The following is an 18,822-nucleotide window of genomic DNA, read 5'->3' on the forward strand; positions in this document are numbered from 1 at the left end:
TGCAGCAGCATGTCATCAAAACAAACCTTCTCCTGCATACGTACGATCTATTCTTTTGGTATATGAATATTTTTTTTAGCTTTCTCATACTGTGAAAAATTGTTAGAGGCAACACACCACATGAAGCGGAAACTGCAAGGACAAAAGTCAGATTTTTTCAAAATCTGCACTAGTCTTGCTGATTCTCACACTTTTGACACCCATCTTATTGTCAGTCCATCCAGGAATGCGATCAAAGTACACTAGAGTTTCATATGTTAATGATCATATTGTCAGCGAAATGATCTGTTTCTCTTCTGGCCTTCACGAATTCATCACGTGATTTTATTTTCTCCAAATCTTCTGGATGATGCTGGGTCATCGATGTTTGTGCACGAAGCACTATATTGTGTAACTTTAAAAACTGTTCCATTGTTTCACTTTATTTTCAAAATTTTCGTGAATAGTTGTGAAAAGGAACCAAAGTTAGCTTCCATATCTCGGCCGTCTTTGTATATTCAAAGCTAAAAAATAAAAAAAATCGGCACACTTAAAAGAATCCAGTCGGCTTCCAATGTCAGCTTGCTTTGCAATAAAATAACCTTTGTATTGATATCCTTTTAAAAAATAAATCGGCTTCCGAGTCCAAAGTCGACTTGCTTTGTAATAAAAATAACCTTTGTCTTTGATGTCCTGTCGGTAAGTTCAAAGAAGAAGTTTACTGCTGGCTGCCAGTTGTGTTTATTTACCAACAGGGCTTCTATGTGCTTGGCATCTGTAGTAATAATTAATACAAAGGTGCACTGGTGTCTGCGGGTAAATAGTAATGATACTTTTGTAACCCGCGCCGGCGAAAAGATTGTCACTTGCACAAGTGAAAGTATTTTCAAACAATGATTTTTATTTGCAAGATACTTTCATACAGTAGACCTGGATATAAATTAATCTTGGCTATTTTGCACCTAACACCGTGCCATGTGTGAATGGCAGTTGTCTTCAATATATCGGTTGATTATTTCCCTCTCATTTGCAAAATTGTTTGCTTCTCTTCTGGCCTTCATGAATTCATCACATGATTTTACTTTCTCCAAATATTGCTGGTTCATAGACATCTGTGCACAAAGCACTATATTGTGTCACTTTAAAATTTGCTCCATTGTTTCAATTTATTTTCAAAATTCCCGAGAATACAGTTGAAAATGAACTCAAGTTTACTTCCATATCTCGGCCGTCTTTGTAAATTAAAAAAAAAAAAAAAAATCGGCTCTCTTCATAGAATCCATAGTCAGTTTCCGATGTCAGCTTGCTTTGCAATAAAATAACCTTTGTTTTGATATCCTTTACACAAAAAAATGTAACCAAAGTCGGCTTCTGAGATCGGCTTGCTTTGTAATAAAAATAACCTTTTGTCTTTGATGTCCCGTCAGTAGGTTCAAAGAAGGAGTTAACTACTTGCTGCCAGTCATGTTTATTCACCACCAGGGCTTCTATGTTCTTGGCATATGTGGTTACAATTAATACAAAGGAGCATTGATGTCTGCGGGTAAACAATAAGGATAATTTTATAACCCGAGCTGGTGAAAACATTGTCACTTGCACTCAAGTGAATGTGTTTTCAAATGACGATTTTTATTTGCGACATACTGTCATACAGTAGACCTGGATATAATTCAATCTTGATTATTTTCCACCCAACACCGTGCCATGCGTGTATGGCATCTTCAAGATATCGGTTGACTAGTTCCCTCTTGTTTGCAATTTTGTTGGCTCCAGTTTTCAGTCGGATAACATGTTCAAACCTTTGAGCACAACCACACACAATTGTTTCTCAATGTTCACGTCAATGAACAACGTGGTGTGTGATATCGGACATAATTGATACACGCTACAGTATGGAAGCCTACGCCACTTATAAGGATTTCATGGAAATATTTTATTCTTTAATGCTCATGTTGAAAAAAGGAATAAATGGTAACAACACAAGGTTAGTTTCTTTGTTTTTATTATCAATTAAGCGTTTTATTTATCTATTTTATTGCAACATGCAGTGGGGGGGGGGCAAGCACAAATGCAATACAAATTTATTTTGTATCTTAAATCTTGGGACATATGACCAAAGTGAAAAAGTGTTTCACCATAAGTTCTGGGACAGGAAAAAAAAAATTATTTTATCGTGTCCCAACATATGAGGTAAATACGGTACTATGACCTTGAACCAAAGGTAAAATGGGTAGGTGAATACATCATGGAATGAATTGGGTTAAATGGCTTCAAAATGATTCATGCCAAAATCTCAGGGGGTTTAGGAAATATTTTTAAAAAATTAAACAAATGGAAGCAAAACCTTAATTAACTGTTGACACCACCTCCGCCAACATAAAAAATAACTATGTCTTGCTTCCCGATATAGTGGGCCAAATAACATAAATTGATATATGTCATATACTGCATTTTCTATAAATTGTTGCATCTGAAGTAAATGACTGGAATTGTAAGTGCCACTGACCTTTGCTGGTACTAGCCAAGTCACAAATGTTGGCATTGTACCACCATGGAAAAGCTGAGAAGCATAACCCAATAAACCTTTTAATTACCTTGTTATGTTTTAATGTTGCTATCTGTTGAATATTATTGATTTTTCCTAAGGACAATAAACAGTTGATTGAATCAATCAGTAGCACACCTTTTAAGAGATGGCAACTTATACAATGCTTTAATAAATTGTCCTTTTCTGTATTTTTTGCAAAACTGAAGCATAACAAGTCTGGCTGCCTTTGCTCTAAAGTACAATTTATCTTACAAGACAGATGTCTCAGATGAGTATAATGTGTGCTATTTATCTTACAAGACAGATGTCTCAGGTGAGCATAATGTGTGCTATTTATCTTACAAGACAGATGTCCCGGTGGAGTATCATGTGTACATTTCTAATTAAAAGACAGTAGTTTCGGATGAGTGTAATGTGTACAATTTATCTTACAAGACAGTTTTATCAGTGGAGTGTTATGTCATGCCTTAGTGTCTTAGGCAATAAAAGCAAAGTCCAAACATAAAGACACTTTGCCATACCGATAAAAAAGAGCACTGTCAATAGTATATTATACACCTATCTTGTGTTCGATAGTCCTCTATGTAGGCACTAGAAGGATATGGTTGACCACAGAGATTCTTGACCAAATAGTCTATTTGACCTCGACCTTTGATCAAGATGTGTGCAGAAGCCGTTGGGTTTTTTTTACAACACTTACCACCAATGTGACCAATGACCTTTAGACACCAAAATCATTAGACCTTCTTATCACCCCAATTGCAAGTCATCCACAAAGTTTGGTCAAGGAACTTGACCTAGAAAAATGCAGCTATCCAGTGAATGTAAGTGACATTCTTTACTGTAGCACATTTCCAAGAAATATCAGAGAAAAAATGTCAATGATTTGCTATGGGAATAGAATAAGATGCACTTATATCTCATGGACTCAAATAATGCTGTTATAACCTTAAAAATCATTCATGTTAAATTCCCAATTAAAAACTTAATTTGTCACAAAATGAAAAAATAACATTTATTCACCTTCAAGACATTCTGTTGGTCAAATCTGAGGTGGTCTGGAAAACCCATGATCCCTCCTTGGTAGACAACGTGTCTGGCAGGTTGTCGCTCTTTTGGTAGTTTGAACAGACGATATGTGACAGATGCGTATTTAATATCACCTGTATAATTTAGAAATGCATATTCATGTAATGTCTCAGCTACATAAATATTATTGATTAATGTTTGATTAATACAATCAGTCAAGAGGCAAAGGTGGATATAATATTATTCATGTTACTTCTATTAATCTACAAACCATGCATACTATCAATTAACAAACTGAAGGTAATCTGGTTGTACAACAATTTTCATGTGGTTGCTACGGAAACTCAATACTTGCAAGGGAGGCCTTTGAAAACTAAACTTTGAACCATGGCAGAAAGTGTATCCTACAACATATTATTTTAATTTATCTGTAAGTATTGGATAAGATGTCAGCTAGATCTGCATTAATTTACTAAAATATATATGTTGCAACTGAAAAACAAAATGTCTAAGCTAACAAAGTTTAAAACTTACAAAACTTAGAATTTTTTCTAATAGAACGAAAATCTAATCAGGTTATCTGTTTATTCATGAAAGTTAATTTTCATCTGTAAACCTAAAGTAGGTTCTGCTTAAGTATATAAGCAAGCTTTTCAGTAAAAAGAAAGCCAATTCCAAACTTTTTTAAAACATGCAAAAATACCAAAAATAATGCTAAAATAGCCTTATAATCAAATCAGGTCATCTACATTTGATTTGTCTATTTCGAGTGGTTTTTGCTTAATTGTAATAACAAAGATTTTTGTAAAAGAAGTTCAAGATGAAAAATGCACAAAATACTTTAGTTGCTTTAATGATCTAATAATAAAATCAGAGCAATTATTTATGCATTTAAATATGACTACCAAGTTTGATTTGTGTTTCTCAAGTGGTCTTTGCCTAATTGTGCTAATAAGGTTTTTGTCAGAAAAGTCAGGTCCAATATACAAATATAAATATTAATTTGTCTACATCAGGTGGCTTTGTTTAATCATTCTAATAGGATTTTATCAAACACTCTCCATTCCAAAAGTTCAAACATGTGTTAAAAAATGAAAAATTTGCTGTAACTGACTAAAAATCCAAACAGGTCACATAAAATGAATCAGGTCATGTACATATGAAAGTAATTATGAATACCAAGTTTTACATATCTATATCAAGCAGTTTTTCTCTAACTGTACTAAGAAGGATTTCTTCGAAAATAGTCTCCATTCCAAAAGTTCAAAAACATGTATTAGCAATTGTTATAATGGTCCAAAAATATAAGTAATGTATTTGAAATGTGTATACAAATATGCCAAGTTTCATCTGTCTGTATTTGACATGTGTATACAAATATGCCAAGTTTCATCTGTCTGTATTTGACATGTGTATACAAATATGCCAAGTTTCATCTGTCTGTATTTGAAATGTGTATACAAATATGAAAAGTTTCATCTGTCTGTATTTGAAATGTGTATACAAATATGCCAAGTTTCATCTGTCTGTCTTGATTGGTTTTTGTGCCATCCTGATGATGACAATCTCTGGATGGACAGTGGGATTGACAGACAGAACAAAATCAAAAAGTTCTATGGTGGGGGAATAAAGTTACATTTTCCTCCTGGCTGCTACCATTTGGCAACAGGTTGCACCATAAGCAGAAAGAGTTGTTAAGGAAGCTAATAAAAACACAACTTTAGTATAACATATCCTTAGAAATGGATAATCTCATGAAACAAATTTCATCTACTGTAATTAAGTATTTTCAACTGTTAGTCCATGGATTGCAGACTGTCTTTAATGAGTATCCCTTTGGTGCAGTCATAAGCAAATTCATATGTAATTCAATGAGAGATTGAGAGCAAAAAGTCCAAGAAAGAATAAAATAAAAATGTTCACTGTAATTTAACTTACTAAATAATATACAATTAATACTTATTAACATATAGTCTCAGCTTTCCATGAAATTTGCTTTAGGTGTAGAAAAGGTATACTACATTTAGATTACTACTTGGAACCTAAGACCCAAGACAGCATTTCAAGCAGCTATGATACTTATACCTACATTAAAATTAATACTGGGAACTTAAGGTAGCTTTTCAAGCAGCTGTGACACCTAATACATATACATTAAGATTAATGCTGGAGACCTAAGACAACATTTCAAGCAGCTATGATACTTATATCTACAATAAGATTACTACTGTGGACTTAGGATAGATTTTCAAATGGGTAAGACACTTAATACATCTACATTAAGATTAACACTGGGGACCTAACACAACATTTCAAGCAGCTATGATACTTAATACATCTACATTAAAATTACTAGTGGGGATCTAAGGCAGTTTTTCAAACAGCAGTGATACTTACATCTATATTAAGATTACTTCTGGAAACCTAAGGGAGCTTTCCAAGCAGTTATGATACTAGAAACATCTACATTAATGTTACTACTAGTGACCTAAGACAACATTTCAAGCAGCTATAATACTTATTTCTACAATAAAATACTACTGGGGACACAAGAGAGCTTTTCAAGCAGATGTGATATTTGATACAGCTATATTAAGATTATTACATGGAACCTAAGACAACATTTCAAACACCTGTGATACTTAATCTATATTAAGGTTACTACTGGGGACTTAAGACAGTTTTTCAAATGGCAATGATTCTTAATACATCTACATTAATATTACTACTGGGGACCTAAGACAGTTTTGCAAACTGCAATGATACCTGCATCTACATTAAGATTACTTCTGGGGCCCATAGACATTTCAAGCAGCTATGATACTTGATACAGCTACATTATGATTGCTACTGGGAACTTAGACAACATTTCAAGCAGCTACGATACTTAATACATCTACATTAAGATTACTATTGGGGACCTAAGACAAATTTTCAAACAGCAATGTTACTTAATACATCTACATACTTTTTCATGCAGTGATACATCAAAGTCTTACCTAGTTTCTGTTTAAAGTCTTCTTGATCCACTAACATTGGGGATGCCGTGATAAGCCTGGGTCGACTGAAACCAATCTCTTCAGCAAGGGAATACAGATCTTTCCAATACAAGGCACCTGCCAAACCTTCTCCTGTGACAATTCAGAAACATAAAACTGCAATACATGTAAATGGAACAATAGACAAGAAAAACTATCAATGTTGGTATATTTGGATTTGGCAAGTCTGTCAAAATGGCATTCCTCATGATGCATTTGTATGTAATGCTGCATTACAGTGCAGGCAATAGTGTTCAAGAAAGTAAACATAATGAAGCCTAAGGTGATTAACTTCACTGGCTGACAGAAATGCCTTTCTAATTTTGATTACAAACTGAGATCACATAGTCAATGATCTTAAATAGAAAATGTAAAGAAGAGCAGACAAATCGTCAGCAGAAACACTTCTGCATTTATTTGAGATGTACTGCTCACATACAACTATCTTTGAGGCAGTTTATACAACTGATTTTCATAGAGGCAATCGATAGGCTAGGTAGTCCGACATAAGCATCCACCATTTCACAGATTATTTAATTGGCTAACAATAGCCATACTGACATAATTTTAAGTCCTGCAAGCGCTGCTGTTAGAGAGGCTATTTTGCTAACTTGCATAGGCAAAGTACACAGGTATATCAAAGAGGTGCATACTAAAGAAACAAAAGTGATCACTTTTGTTGCTTGAATGACAATGTTTAATGCAATTTTATTAAAGGCATTGTTTATTTCAAGTTGGATTTTACTCATATCTGATATCAATCCCAGTGTCATAGTCATGGAAGGCATCAGTGAGCATGGAAGAGACTATTTTACTGAAGAGAGATGGGGCAAACACAGTACCTTACTTGACTCCACTGGTGACTGGGAAATGTTCAGATGACTCATCATTTTCCCTAACACAAGCAAGTATGCCATCATGAAGTTGCCAAGCGAATTATTCTAGGTAACCAAATTTTGCCATGATCTTGGCAAAGCCTCTATGACTGACTGTGTCAAAGGCTTTTGTAAGGTTGATGAATGTTATATACATGATGGAGTTCTGTTCCTGGCATTTCTCCTGGAGTTGATGAACTGCAAACACCCTATCTGTGGTTCTTCATAATTTCCTGAAGTAACATGATGTACAAGTCAATATAGCACCATTCTGGCAAGGAATTTGCTGACTGTTTATAGCTAGGAGATGACCCAATTGATGCATACTTGTACTCCTGTGGTATAGTTCCTTGAGTCCACATTAACTGGAAGAGCGCAGTCAGTTTCTGTGCCATGTGTGAGCCTCCAGTTTCGCAGACTTTTGCTGGTATAGCATCCGTTCCAGGTGCTTTGTCATTTTATAGCAGGTCAATTGATTTCCCAGTTTCAGACAATAATGGAGGATCAGCAAGTGATATTTTGTTTTCCATTTGGAACAGTCGATCAATTGCCTCCTCACTGTTCTACCCATCTTTGCACCATCTTTTCTTTGTCAGTGAGCAGTGTGGTGTTGTTGTCAGCACTCAATATTGGAGATGTTCCTGATGACTGTCACCCATGGATTGTCTTCAAGGTATTATATAAATTCTTCATGTCATTCCCATTTGTGTGGAACTGAATCTCATCTGTCTTGTTGCTCTGCCATGAGTCTTGTAATTCTCAGAGTTTGCATTGGACATTCCTTTTGATGTTTTTGAAAACTGCATTTTGAGATGAAGTCCTGTCTACTAAACAGGCCTTTTGATGCTGGTGTTTTATATTCAGTCGTCTCTGTATGGCAGCATTGTTCTTGTCAAACCAATCTTGATGTTTACCTGTGGTTTGACCAATGGTTTTGGATCCAGCTGAGTACACAGAATCTCTAATGAATGCCCCGACATTCTCAGAGTTCACATGAATTGTTTCTAGTTGGCTGCACAGTTCTTCAACAAATGTGTTTTACACTCTTCTGTTTCTTTTCACATACAACAAACAACATATCAAAATTAGTCATCCTGGAGTGTACAATATCAACAGCAACCAAGCAACAGGAAAATGCATGAAGGCAGAGCTCGGTCAACAAGATAAAACTGCTGTTGCATGCTTCAAACTCCCTCACAGCAATGCAAAGGAAAAAAGATCATTTTCTAGGCTGACACAAATTCAACATCTGGCAAGTTAATCCAGTCACTAATGGCACTTGCATCAACTCCACACCTACCACTGAATTGGGAGCAGTAAAAACTTAATTCCCTTGTCCAACAGATTTTTAAATTCGTTTTGTGTCTGTCTGTTTGTGTGGTGATGATATTTCACAATGTTCAAGGTCTATTTAGTTTTCTAGGGGGGAAGGGTTGTTAAAAAAATTCACATACCGATCATCACCCACCACCTCAAAAAGTAAATGGTCAGTTCCTAAGTATACCAACTATTTTCAGTTTCAAAATGCAAGAAATGCTTCAAAGGGAACAAATATTCTATTTTCTTTTAATCTGACTTGAATTTCCAGTAAAAAACTTCTATGGCATTATATGGACAGATAACAAGATTCGAAATTGTACATTTTTTAACATGTGCACTAATCCTCCTTGGGATGTAAAATCACACTTTTTGAGTTTCAAAAAAATGTAATGATCTCTGGGAGGTTAGTGGATGACAATAAAAACAATAAAATATTAATGTTATTTACCTGTTTTAATATCCTATAATATTCCAATATTCTCAATTCTATTTACAGAAATAGTAACATATTTTGTGATTCATTGCAATACAATATTAAACTGACAGACTGAATTATGAGTGAGCAAACATTCGAACCTACCCCAAAGAAATTCATCATGATGAACACACTCTGGAACTCTTCTGTCAGCATACATGTCACTGAAGTACAGCTCTCCTCCAACCTAGAGTTAGGAATAAAAAGATTATATAATCAATACTATATGAAAAAAGCGTCCAAGCAACAAAGATGCCCCTGCAAATATGATGCAAATAAAAGGTAAAATCCTATATGTCAAAAAGGGACTGTACATAACATGACAAAGACAAATTTGACCACTGTCTTAAAACTAAATCTAAAACCTAATTATAAAATTTGCTACAATTTATTAAATCCTACATAACAGGATCACCACCTGTTTGTAACATATTCAACAAAACGATTTTACAATCTATTATTTATTAAATTATTACATAATTTATACACTGATAAAGAATAACCTTGATCTGACATGATGTGACAGATGTGCGAAACAGGATAAGATACCTCCATAGATATAGTGGGGGCATGAAAAGCAAAGCCAGTACATATATTTTATTTGCTGTTGAATCATCATAATTCATTATATAAAAATGATTCAGATGATCGTAATATTGCAAAACTGTTAAAAAAATTGATAAAGCCATATGGAAATAGTTAAAAAGGTTGATAAAGCCAGATGGAAATAGTTAAAATGGTTGATAGAGCCAGATGGAACCTGTTAAAAGGGTTGATAGAGCCATAAGGAAACTTTAAAAGGTTGATAGAGCCAGATGGAATAGTTAGAAACTTAAAGGTTGATAAAGCCAGATGGAATAGTTAAAAAGGTTGATAAAGCCAGATGGAAATAGTTAAAAAGTTTGATAAAGCCAGATGGAAATAGTTAAAAATGTTGATAAAGCCAGATGGAAACTCTTAAAATGGTTGATAAAGCCAGATGGACACAGTTAAAAGGGTTGATAGGGCCCATAAGGAAACTGTTAAAAAGGTTGATTGAGCCAGATGTAAATAGTTAAAAAGGTTGATAAAGCCAGATGTAAATAGTTAAAAAGGTTGATAAAGCCAGATGGAAATAGTCAAAATGGTTGATAAAGCCAGATGGAAATAGTTAAAAATGTTGGCAAAGCCAAATGGAAACTGTTAAAAAGGTTGATAGAACCATATGGAAGCTGTTAAAAAGGTTGACAGAGCCAGATGGTAAGATTGATAAAGCCAGATGGAAACTGCTAAAAGGGTTGATTGAGCCATAAGGAAACTGTTAAAATGGTTGATAGAGCCAGATGGAAATACTTGTAGTTAAAAAGGTTGGTAGAGCCAGATGTAAATAGTTAAAAAGGTTGATAAAGCCAGATGGAAATAGGTAAAAAGGTGGATAAAGCCAGATGGAAATAGTTAAAAAGGTTGATAAAGCCAGATAGAAACTGTTAAAAGGGTTGATATAACCATAAGGAAATTAAATAGATTGATAGAAACAGACTGAAATAGTTAGAAAGGTTGATAAAGCAGATGGAAATAGTTAAAATGTTGATAAAGCCAGATGGAAATAGTTAAAAAGGTTGAAAAAGCCAGATGGAAATAGTTATAAAGGTTGATAGAACCATATGGAAACCATTAGAAAGGTTGATAGAACCATATGGAAACTGTTAAAAAGGTTGAAAGAGCCATATAGAAACTGTTAAAAATGTTGATTGAGCCATATGGAAACTGTTATTAATGTTGATTGAGCCATATAGAAACTTAAAAAGGTTGATAAAGGCATAATGAAACTTAAAAAGGTTTACAAAACAAGATCACTGGGAAATGCCAGGTCTGTGTGGGCAAAATAGACAATAATTGTACTTTATGTTAATATGAACAATTATTCATCTTTCTGTATGTCTCATGGTCCTTATTATGACTGCTATTCCACACAAAAAACTGAATTTTACTTGTTTTCATCTTAAAATTTTATGGCAACCAAAAGGGAATTATTTAATAGAGTTAAATGGAGAAAACACCCTCTTTATCAAGGGGTTCATTATTTACTGACTTTAAGGGCATTCAATCAATATATATATATTAAGGAATTATTCCCCTTGCCTACATGAACTACCCAATTTAGGATCTCATAACTGCAAAATATGTGATGGCCATATATGTATTTCAGTAATACCCAATTATGAATCGTACAACTTAGAATTAGGTGATGACTTTATATGTATTTCAGTTATACCCAATTATGACTCATACAAAATGAGAATTAAGTGATGAATATACATGAGTTTGAGAAACAATATAGTTGGGATTTACAGTAGTTCAACTGGTAGAGTATCAAACTTCTAATCCAAGGGTCATGCATTCATTTCCTTATCAGGCCAAAGTGCATTGGCTGCTTTGGTGGCTCTCTGAAAGGCCCTTATCTCCGATTTCCTGGGCATTATGCAGCCAACAATGTGTTCAACTAAACTTTGACAAAAAACTTAAATCAAGATTTTAAAATGACCTTGACTATCCAATCAAATGGGAGGATTGGAATGCATAAATCAGGTCAATACTTACTGAGTATGACAGCAATATTTCAAATAATTTTAAGATTATAGCCACACATAAAACCTCTGAAAACCTTATCGACAATGGATAACAATGATGATACAGACAGTCAAAATGAGTGATAAATATGTTGTCTCCACTAAAACAGGGGATGCAACTTAGACGTACTCTTCCCATGGCCAGGTGGATGCAGACAGCAGTCTTAGAGACGATATATAAACAAGTTCTAGGAAATGACCACTTATACTTGCACCTGCTGGAAGAGATACAAAACTGAAATCATAGTGGTGCAAAGTGGTCACCCCAGCCTTAGAGCTATCCAAGTATCATAATGAATTATTAATGCAATATTACATCGTTAACAAAATTTGATGACAACTATCAAAAATACTCATAATGTAAAACCTAACTATACCTTCAGAACTTTGTATGCTTCTTTTAGCACGCTTTTCTTATCTGGACAAAGGCATATGACACAGTTTGATCTGGAAAAAAGGTTAAGTTGAAAACAAAAAGAGTCACGTGCGACAAATGCTCCAATGGCTAAAATCAATCTCCTGGACTTTAAGGTAAGGCTGATTTTATTTCTTCTTTCTAGTTGCTGAGGGCTGAAACCATCTCTGCCATTCTGAAGCAATAACAAGGTTTTCAAGATGGCTGTGATGGCTGCATTATATGTAAGATATGTACTATTTTCATTCAGGACCTAATAGATATCATAATAAACCTCTAGCAAAAATCCATAGAGATATGATCATCCATTTAGGAATGAAACCAATAACAAGATGGCTGCCATGGTGCTTATAGTAGCTGCCAGATCAGCATAATTTTCTTTTAGTGCCAACTAAATACCAGAAGTCTTCAGGTGAAAACCTGATGTTGACATGATCTTTCTGTTAGAAGAAGCAATAAAAAGATATTAAATATGACTTTTATGGTATCCATATTTGATCTCAGGTTGGCACCATTTTTATTTAGCAGCAATTAGCATCACAAAAAATCATTTTGATGAAAACTCCATCTTGATATCATTATCAATCAAAGAGGAATATCAATAAAAAGATTTTTGAAGAGGTCAGATCAGAACCATTTTCATTTAGGACCAATTAAACATCATAAGAAGTTTTCTGGTGAAAACCTAATATCGATAAATGTCTCAGTTCAGAAGGAATAGAAATACAGTGTAATAGGATTTTCAAGATGGCTGCCATGACAGCTATACTGTATGTAAAATTCGAACTATTTCAATTTAAGGCAATCTTAACATCATATTAAATCACTTTTAGTGGACCAAATGAATGTCCATTCTTGAGAAGTAGCAATAAGATTCTCAGGATGAGAAAGGTAGCATCAGTGTTGGATGTCCAAGTACACAATTTATAATTATAAACTTATTGGTATTGTTTCTACACCTTTTTCAAATAATCAAGTCCCTAAATTGTCAGAGGCATCACATACAGCACAAAAAAGTCATTCATAGGAGAAATTTTCCAACATTAGTGAAGGAGGGTCTGATAACTACTTGCAAAGCAAGCTATTTTCACTTAATGATTCCCTCATTTTTCTATTATTAACTATTACTGACTGAATTATGCTTTAATCACAACACTGTTATCTTGATCAGACTTTCAAGTATCATAAGGAAAATAGAAATAGTAAGAAATTTTTTTATATTTACCATTCTGCCATATAGATAATAGAAAATGAAAATATTAAAATATATATTACCTTATTTTGAACAAGTGAAACACAAAATAAATGGGCACCTAATTTATAATATTTTAAATGGTTTGTGGTGTGAGGGGACTAACTGAACAAAAGACAAAAAGACATGAAAGTATCATTATTTACTTGAGACAAAACTGTAGGCTAATTTAAATCTGTTAATGGCATTTGACACACAGTACCTTATGTACAGTAGTTGATCCACAATACAGTATGTACAGTTGTAGATCAGTTAATCAATTTCTGATACACAGTACAGTATGTACAGTTGTAGAATAGTTAATGACATGCTAATAACAACACAGCATGACTGTACAGTTCTAAATCAATTAATGACATGCTGATACACAGTACAGGATGTACAGTCGTAAATCAGTTAAAGACATAATTATACATAATACAGTATGTATAGCTGTAGAGCAGTTAATGGCATTACTGTTAGATAATACAGTATGTACAGTTGTAGATCAGTTAATGGCATGCTGATGCATAGTACAGTTTGTACAGTGATGTCATTGGCTGTTTAATGACATTGTAAATCAGTTAATGACATCCTGATAGATAATACAGGATGGGCAGGTAGATCAGTTAAAGGTGTGCTGATACAAAGTAGAGTAAGTACTGTTGTAGATCAGTTAAGAACATGCTGATAAAGTTAATAGTTTGCATATACATACAACAGTAGGTACAGCTGTAGACTGAGTTAATGGCATGCTTATACATAAAACAGTGGGTGCAGCTGTAGATCAGTTAATGGCATTACTGTTAGATAATACAGTATGTACAGCTGTAGATCAGTTAATGGCACACTAAAACAGCAGGTAAAGCTTTAGTTCAGTTAACAGATTGCATATACATAAAAAATAGGTACAGTTGTCAATCAGTGAACAGCATGCTGATGTATAGTAGATTATGTACAAATGCAGAACAGTTAATGACATGCTGATACATAATACAGTAATACCTGTCCAGGATCTCCATGTACAGCTTTATTGATTATATAGTGTTATGACCTGTTATGATAGACCACCTATCTTGAAAGACCATTACGTTTAGGCAGAAGGGGTGGTCTTTCAAGACAGGTTCTACTCTACAGCATGTACAGTTGTTGATCAGTGATACATAGTATAGTATAACAAAGAAAAAACACTGATGAAACATGAATCCCCATCTGTAGTGCCTAAACACAGACCTAAATATAAAAATTAACTGAATGGACACATGGAAAGATAGGGGAAAAGGGTTAAAATATGCAGCTACCACAGTCATGATGGGCATAAAAAATAAACAAAATTAAAAACTTTTTAAGTCTTCACACAAGAATTTATATAATGCACACTGTATTCGAAATACATTAATTTATATAATACATACTGTATTCAAAATATGGCCATGCAGTGACATAGTACTAATGACTTGGGAAAATCTCTTAAGGAAAATAAGCATACATAATGATATCCTGTGAGTCTTCTGGAATGCCTGCTTCTGTCAATTTTTCAATGTACCCTTGAATAAACTTCACATTGGGAGTGCTGTAACCAAATTTATCTGTGTGGTAGTCAATGTAATCTCTGGCAACTTTCAACTGAAATAATGGGGAGAAAAGATTGCATGTACATGTTACTGTTGTAAAACATTTTTTGCAACCAGAAAATGTATGGCAATGGTTCATTTAAGTATGATTGGCATCAAAAATACTGATTAAAATATAATATCACTAGGACTCCAGTGACTGCTTTGTCTTACCCACTCACATTCTGCATCTTCAGACTGTCACTTTATCATGGAAATTAGGTCATTATAATGTAACCTACTTTTGACTGCAAATGAACAATAATCTCCATAACAAGTGAACCCATGTTGTATGAAGAATGTTCAAGGAAGAACTCTATATATATAATATTTAATTGTTACGTATATCTGATTCAATATAGTCATATTAATTTTAATTTTAATTTAATTGTTTGTCAGTTTTAAATTTTTTATTCTATTATAATGCAAATTTTTTCACTAGAGATGATACTTCTTCAGAAAATTGTTTGACCCTGACTGTTAGTTTATAAACACCAGGTGTTGATCCAAATTCTGACCGTGATTCAAAATTAGTAAACAAAGTTATATTTTATTTTAAAATGATTGGTTGTTGTCAAGGTCATGATGGGATTACGTGGGTTAAGAAGTTAACACTTTTTTTTATTCTGGGAATAAAATCATTGGTCTAATCAAAGGCCATATTCTGTATACGTGATATAAACAAGATCACGTGACCCCCCTTTTATTTCGCAAATCTGGTTTTTCCATAACTACTCATTTGTTAGTTTTAATAGAGATGTGTAGAGAGAGATTTCTCAGTTCTGAGCTTTTCATATTGATGTCAAGTTAATTTGTTGTAGCCAGATTTGAGCTATAATTTTCTTCAGATCAGTTGGATTTCAAAAGGATTAATTCTTTATTCTCTGGAAATATTTGAAGAGTGCTCACAGATTTTGGAAAGACGTTGTTTACAAGTTTAATTTGGATTTCCAATACCGGAGTGCCATTATCTGTATTTCTACAAGGAACTGTAGATAAGCACAGTACTGACTACAGCATATGGCATCGTCATCCATCTTGGATTGTACATCAGGATTCGAATTTGAAATTATTAGAACATTTATTATTAGGACTTTTGTAATTTAATTCGTGGATTATTCTTAGATTATTTTTGGATTTGATTCTTGAAACCATAAGTTCTTCTCCTTTTTTCATTTTTACAGAATTTTCCCCAAAAAAAATTATTTGTTAAATTTTAAAAAGCTTGTTGTTTTCACTCTTTCTGTGTTACTGTTTATTCAAGCCTAAACACGTAACATATTATAGAAGAAAGACATAGACACTAGAGTTGTTATTAAAGCCGAATTAAAAATATTACCAGAAAGGAAAGGGTTTTGGAAGTTTAATAACTGTTGCAAGATGCAGAAAATGCCAAACACCTATCGTACTGCAAAACAATATGCTGAAAAACCCACTTCTGGATGCTGAAAAACCCACTTCTGGATTCAAATCATGAATGCCAGATAAATCAGCCATTTTTTTTCAAATCATTGTGGATTACTTTTTGTTTCTACAAGGCATCTTAAAACTTAAAATCTTTTACCTTTGCAACCAGAGGCAAAAACAAAATACCAGGAAATTCAACTGAAGTATACCATATGGCAAATAAAGAAAAGTAGTTAGAAAATAGGTTATAACCTAAATGCATGCAAAAAGACTGATCAAGATGCAAAGTTTATAAAACTTTACAGGTAATAAGGTGCCTTGTATCATGCATGAACAAACTGCCTTTGAAATCACCTGTTCATCTGTCATGTCAATGCCAGTTACAAAGCCATTCTGGCCAACCAACTTGCTCAAGGCAAAACAGTCACGCCCACTTCCACTGCCAAGGTCAAGGACATGCATGCCCTCCAGCTTCTCTGGGATCACAAGGCCACATCCAAAATGTCTGATAAAAATTCACACTCTAGTTATTCAAAAACATTTTGATTACACATTCATTTGCACCAATACAATTTGTTTACTTAACACTTATGTATATGCAATATAAGTAAATCAATTCAAGGTATTAAGTGAACTTAATTTAAATCAGACTGTTCAACTCCTGCATTTGGTAGCATATTTGTATGTACTGGGCTTTCATCTTTCAAAATACCAAAACTAGAAGCCGTCTGATATAAAATTAGAACAAGCTACTTGCATAAAAAAACTAACCTATAGTTTTTTTGGCAATATAAGGACCTTAATTCATGTGATAACTCTCCAGGAAAATATGAACTCTGATGCCACTATCAAAACTCTGCAATTAGGAAACAAGTTCCATTAAATTAAATGACTGATTGCAGTCAGCAACAATAAGAAGCTCACAAAAGAACTGTAATTTTATTTTCAAGGTTTGACATCTTGGTCAGAGGAATCTAATATTTTTAGTAAAATCCTTCATGAATACTTACCCATCATAATACCATAAGAGAACTACTACTACCTCAAAAATCCAGCCCTCCCAAGTTAAAACCTTTGGGCTAAAAAGCTAAAGTTATCTGCCCATTTAGGTGGTGGCCAGGCAGAGTGATTTTTTAGTTCAGCATTTATAGGACTGTTTCCCATCGGCATGCACTCTAGGAAAATTTGTAACCTTGTTGCCTTGTAAAATCCTCTGCTATAACTGAGATCGAAAGGAACAATGGTTTGTAGCAAATTCTGTCAACCTGATCATTAAGGTAGGAGAATAGATCATGGAGATTGCAAGCATACCTTGGGCAGAGATAGTTCTGTAAGGTGGGGGTTGAGAGCATCAAATCTCTTCCACCTGTTTTAAAGTTCATAGTTGCTAGTTCAGCTATAGGATGTTGTACCTCTGTTATGAAATGGACCATCCTATGAATATGCACCCGCTTCTTCCATTGAGATTCCTAGTGGAAGCATATAGAGGACCATCAAAATATTGGATACAAGTTTATTCCCATGGTCACGACATTGCAAATCAACTCATGAGTATTCAAATGGAAAACAGGAGGTATTTATCATATAATACACCTGTCGATGCTTGCAACTTGTAATTGACAATGTACTCAGCTCTGAAATCTCAATAACTGTTCTGACTGTGCAAGCAATTGAAAATAGATTATTCCATTGATAATTCTCACCTATATCGGAACTGTTTACCCTAAGACTTGGCAGGTGATGTAGAAAAATAAGGACTGAACTAGTCCAAGTAAGCTCTAATGATGATGCTTCATCAGCTATAGATTGAGGTAGTCAAGTTGATGTTTACAGTGCTACCTATGAAGTAGATGGAGAAGAATGTCAATCATGTGGCCCACGACACTTGGGAGTTAGATCCCATTACTTCTAACATGTCAATAAGTAAAGTCTCTTGGTGGCAAAGGTTTGAGGGCGAGTGAAGAGATATCTCTTGAAAATGGAGGTTCCAAGAAGGACATCATATGCCGGAAGTGTTTTGAGTTACTATTGTGAGGAAGAGTGATCCATGAGGGTATCATTATAAACTGTACATCTTCCACAGGAAGTGCATAGCAGTACCATGTGAGTTTGACTAGTTCAGGCATAACTGGTTTCGTGAAGTGGGTTTGTTGGTTTAACAGCACTAAACTGAGAATATACCTAGGAAGAGCTTGGCAGCACTATGCAAGTCGTGGAACTGGACAAGTTTGTTTTCTGGTAGCCGATAAAGTATGATCAATTGTGGTCATGGCCCATTGCAAT

At 34.2% G+C, this 18,822-nt stretch overlaps 1 protein-coding gene across 2 annotated transcripts in view; it reads right to left on the minus strand.

Annotated features, from left to right (window-relative positions):
- Positions 1–18,822, minus strand: part of LOC149773811 (arsenite methyltransferase-like) — a 31,025-nt gene that overhangs the window by 7,723 nt on the left and 4,480 nt on the right. The window contains exons 3-8 of one of the 2 annotated variants that reach the window (XM_089945951.1): positions 16,894–17,044; positions 15,009–15,145; positions 12,251–12,320; positions 9,370–9,451; positions 6,556–6,687; positions 3,551–3,690 (exon numbers count right to left, since the gene is read on the minus strand). In XM_089945951.1, the coding sequence (XP_089802077.1) occupies positions 3,551–3,690; positions 6,556–6,687; positions 9,370–9,451; positions 12,251–12,320; positions 15,009–15,145; positions 16,894–17,044 (712 nt within the window). The remainder of the gene's footprint in view (positions 1–3,550; positions 3,691–6,555; positions 6,688–9,369; positions 9,452–12,250; positions 12,321–15,008; positions 15,146–16,893; positions 17,045–18,822) is intronic. The other variant, XM_089945952.1, reaches the window with a different exon arrangement.

Source organism: Sinohyriopsis cumingii, unplaced genomic scaffold, assembly GCF_028554795.1.
Source record: "Sinohyriopsis cumingii isolate HCF-2022 unplaced genomic scaffold, ASM2855479v2 utg000552l, whole genome shotgun sequence".
Taxonomy (NCBI): domain Eukaryota; kingdom Metazoa; phylum Mollusca; class Bivalvia; order Unionida; family Unionidae; genus Sinohyriopsis; species Sinohyriopsis cumingii.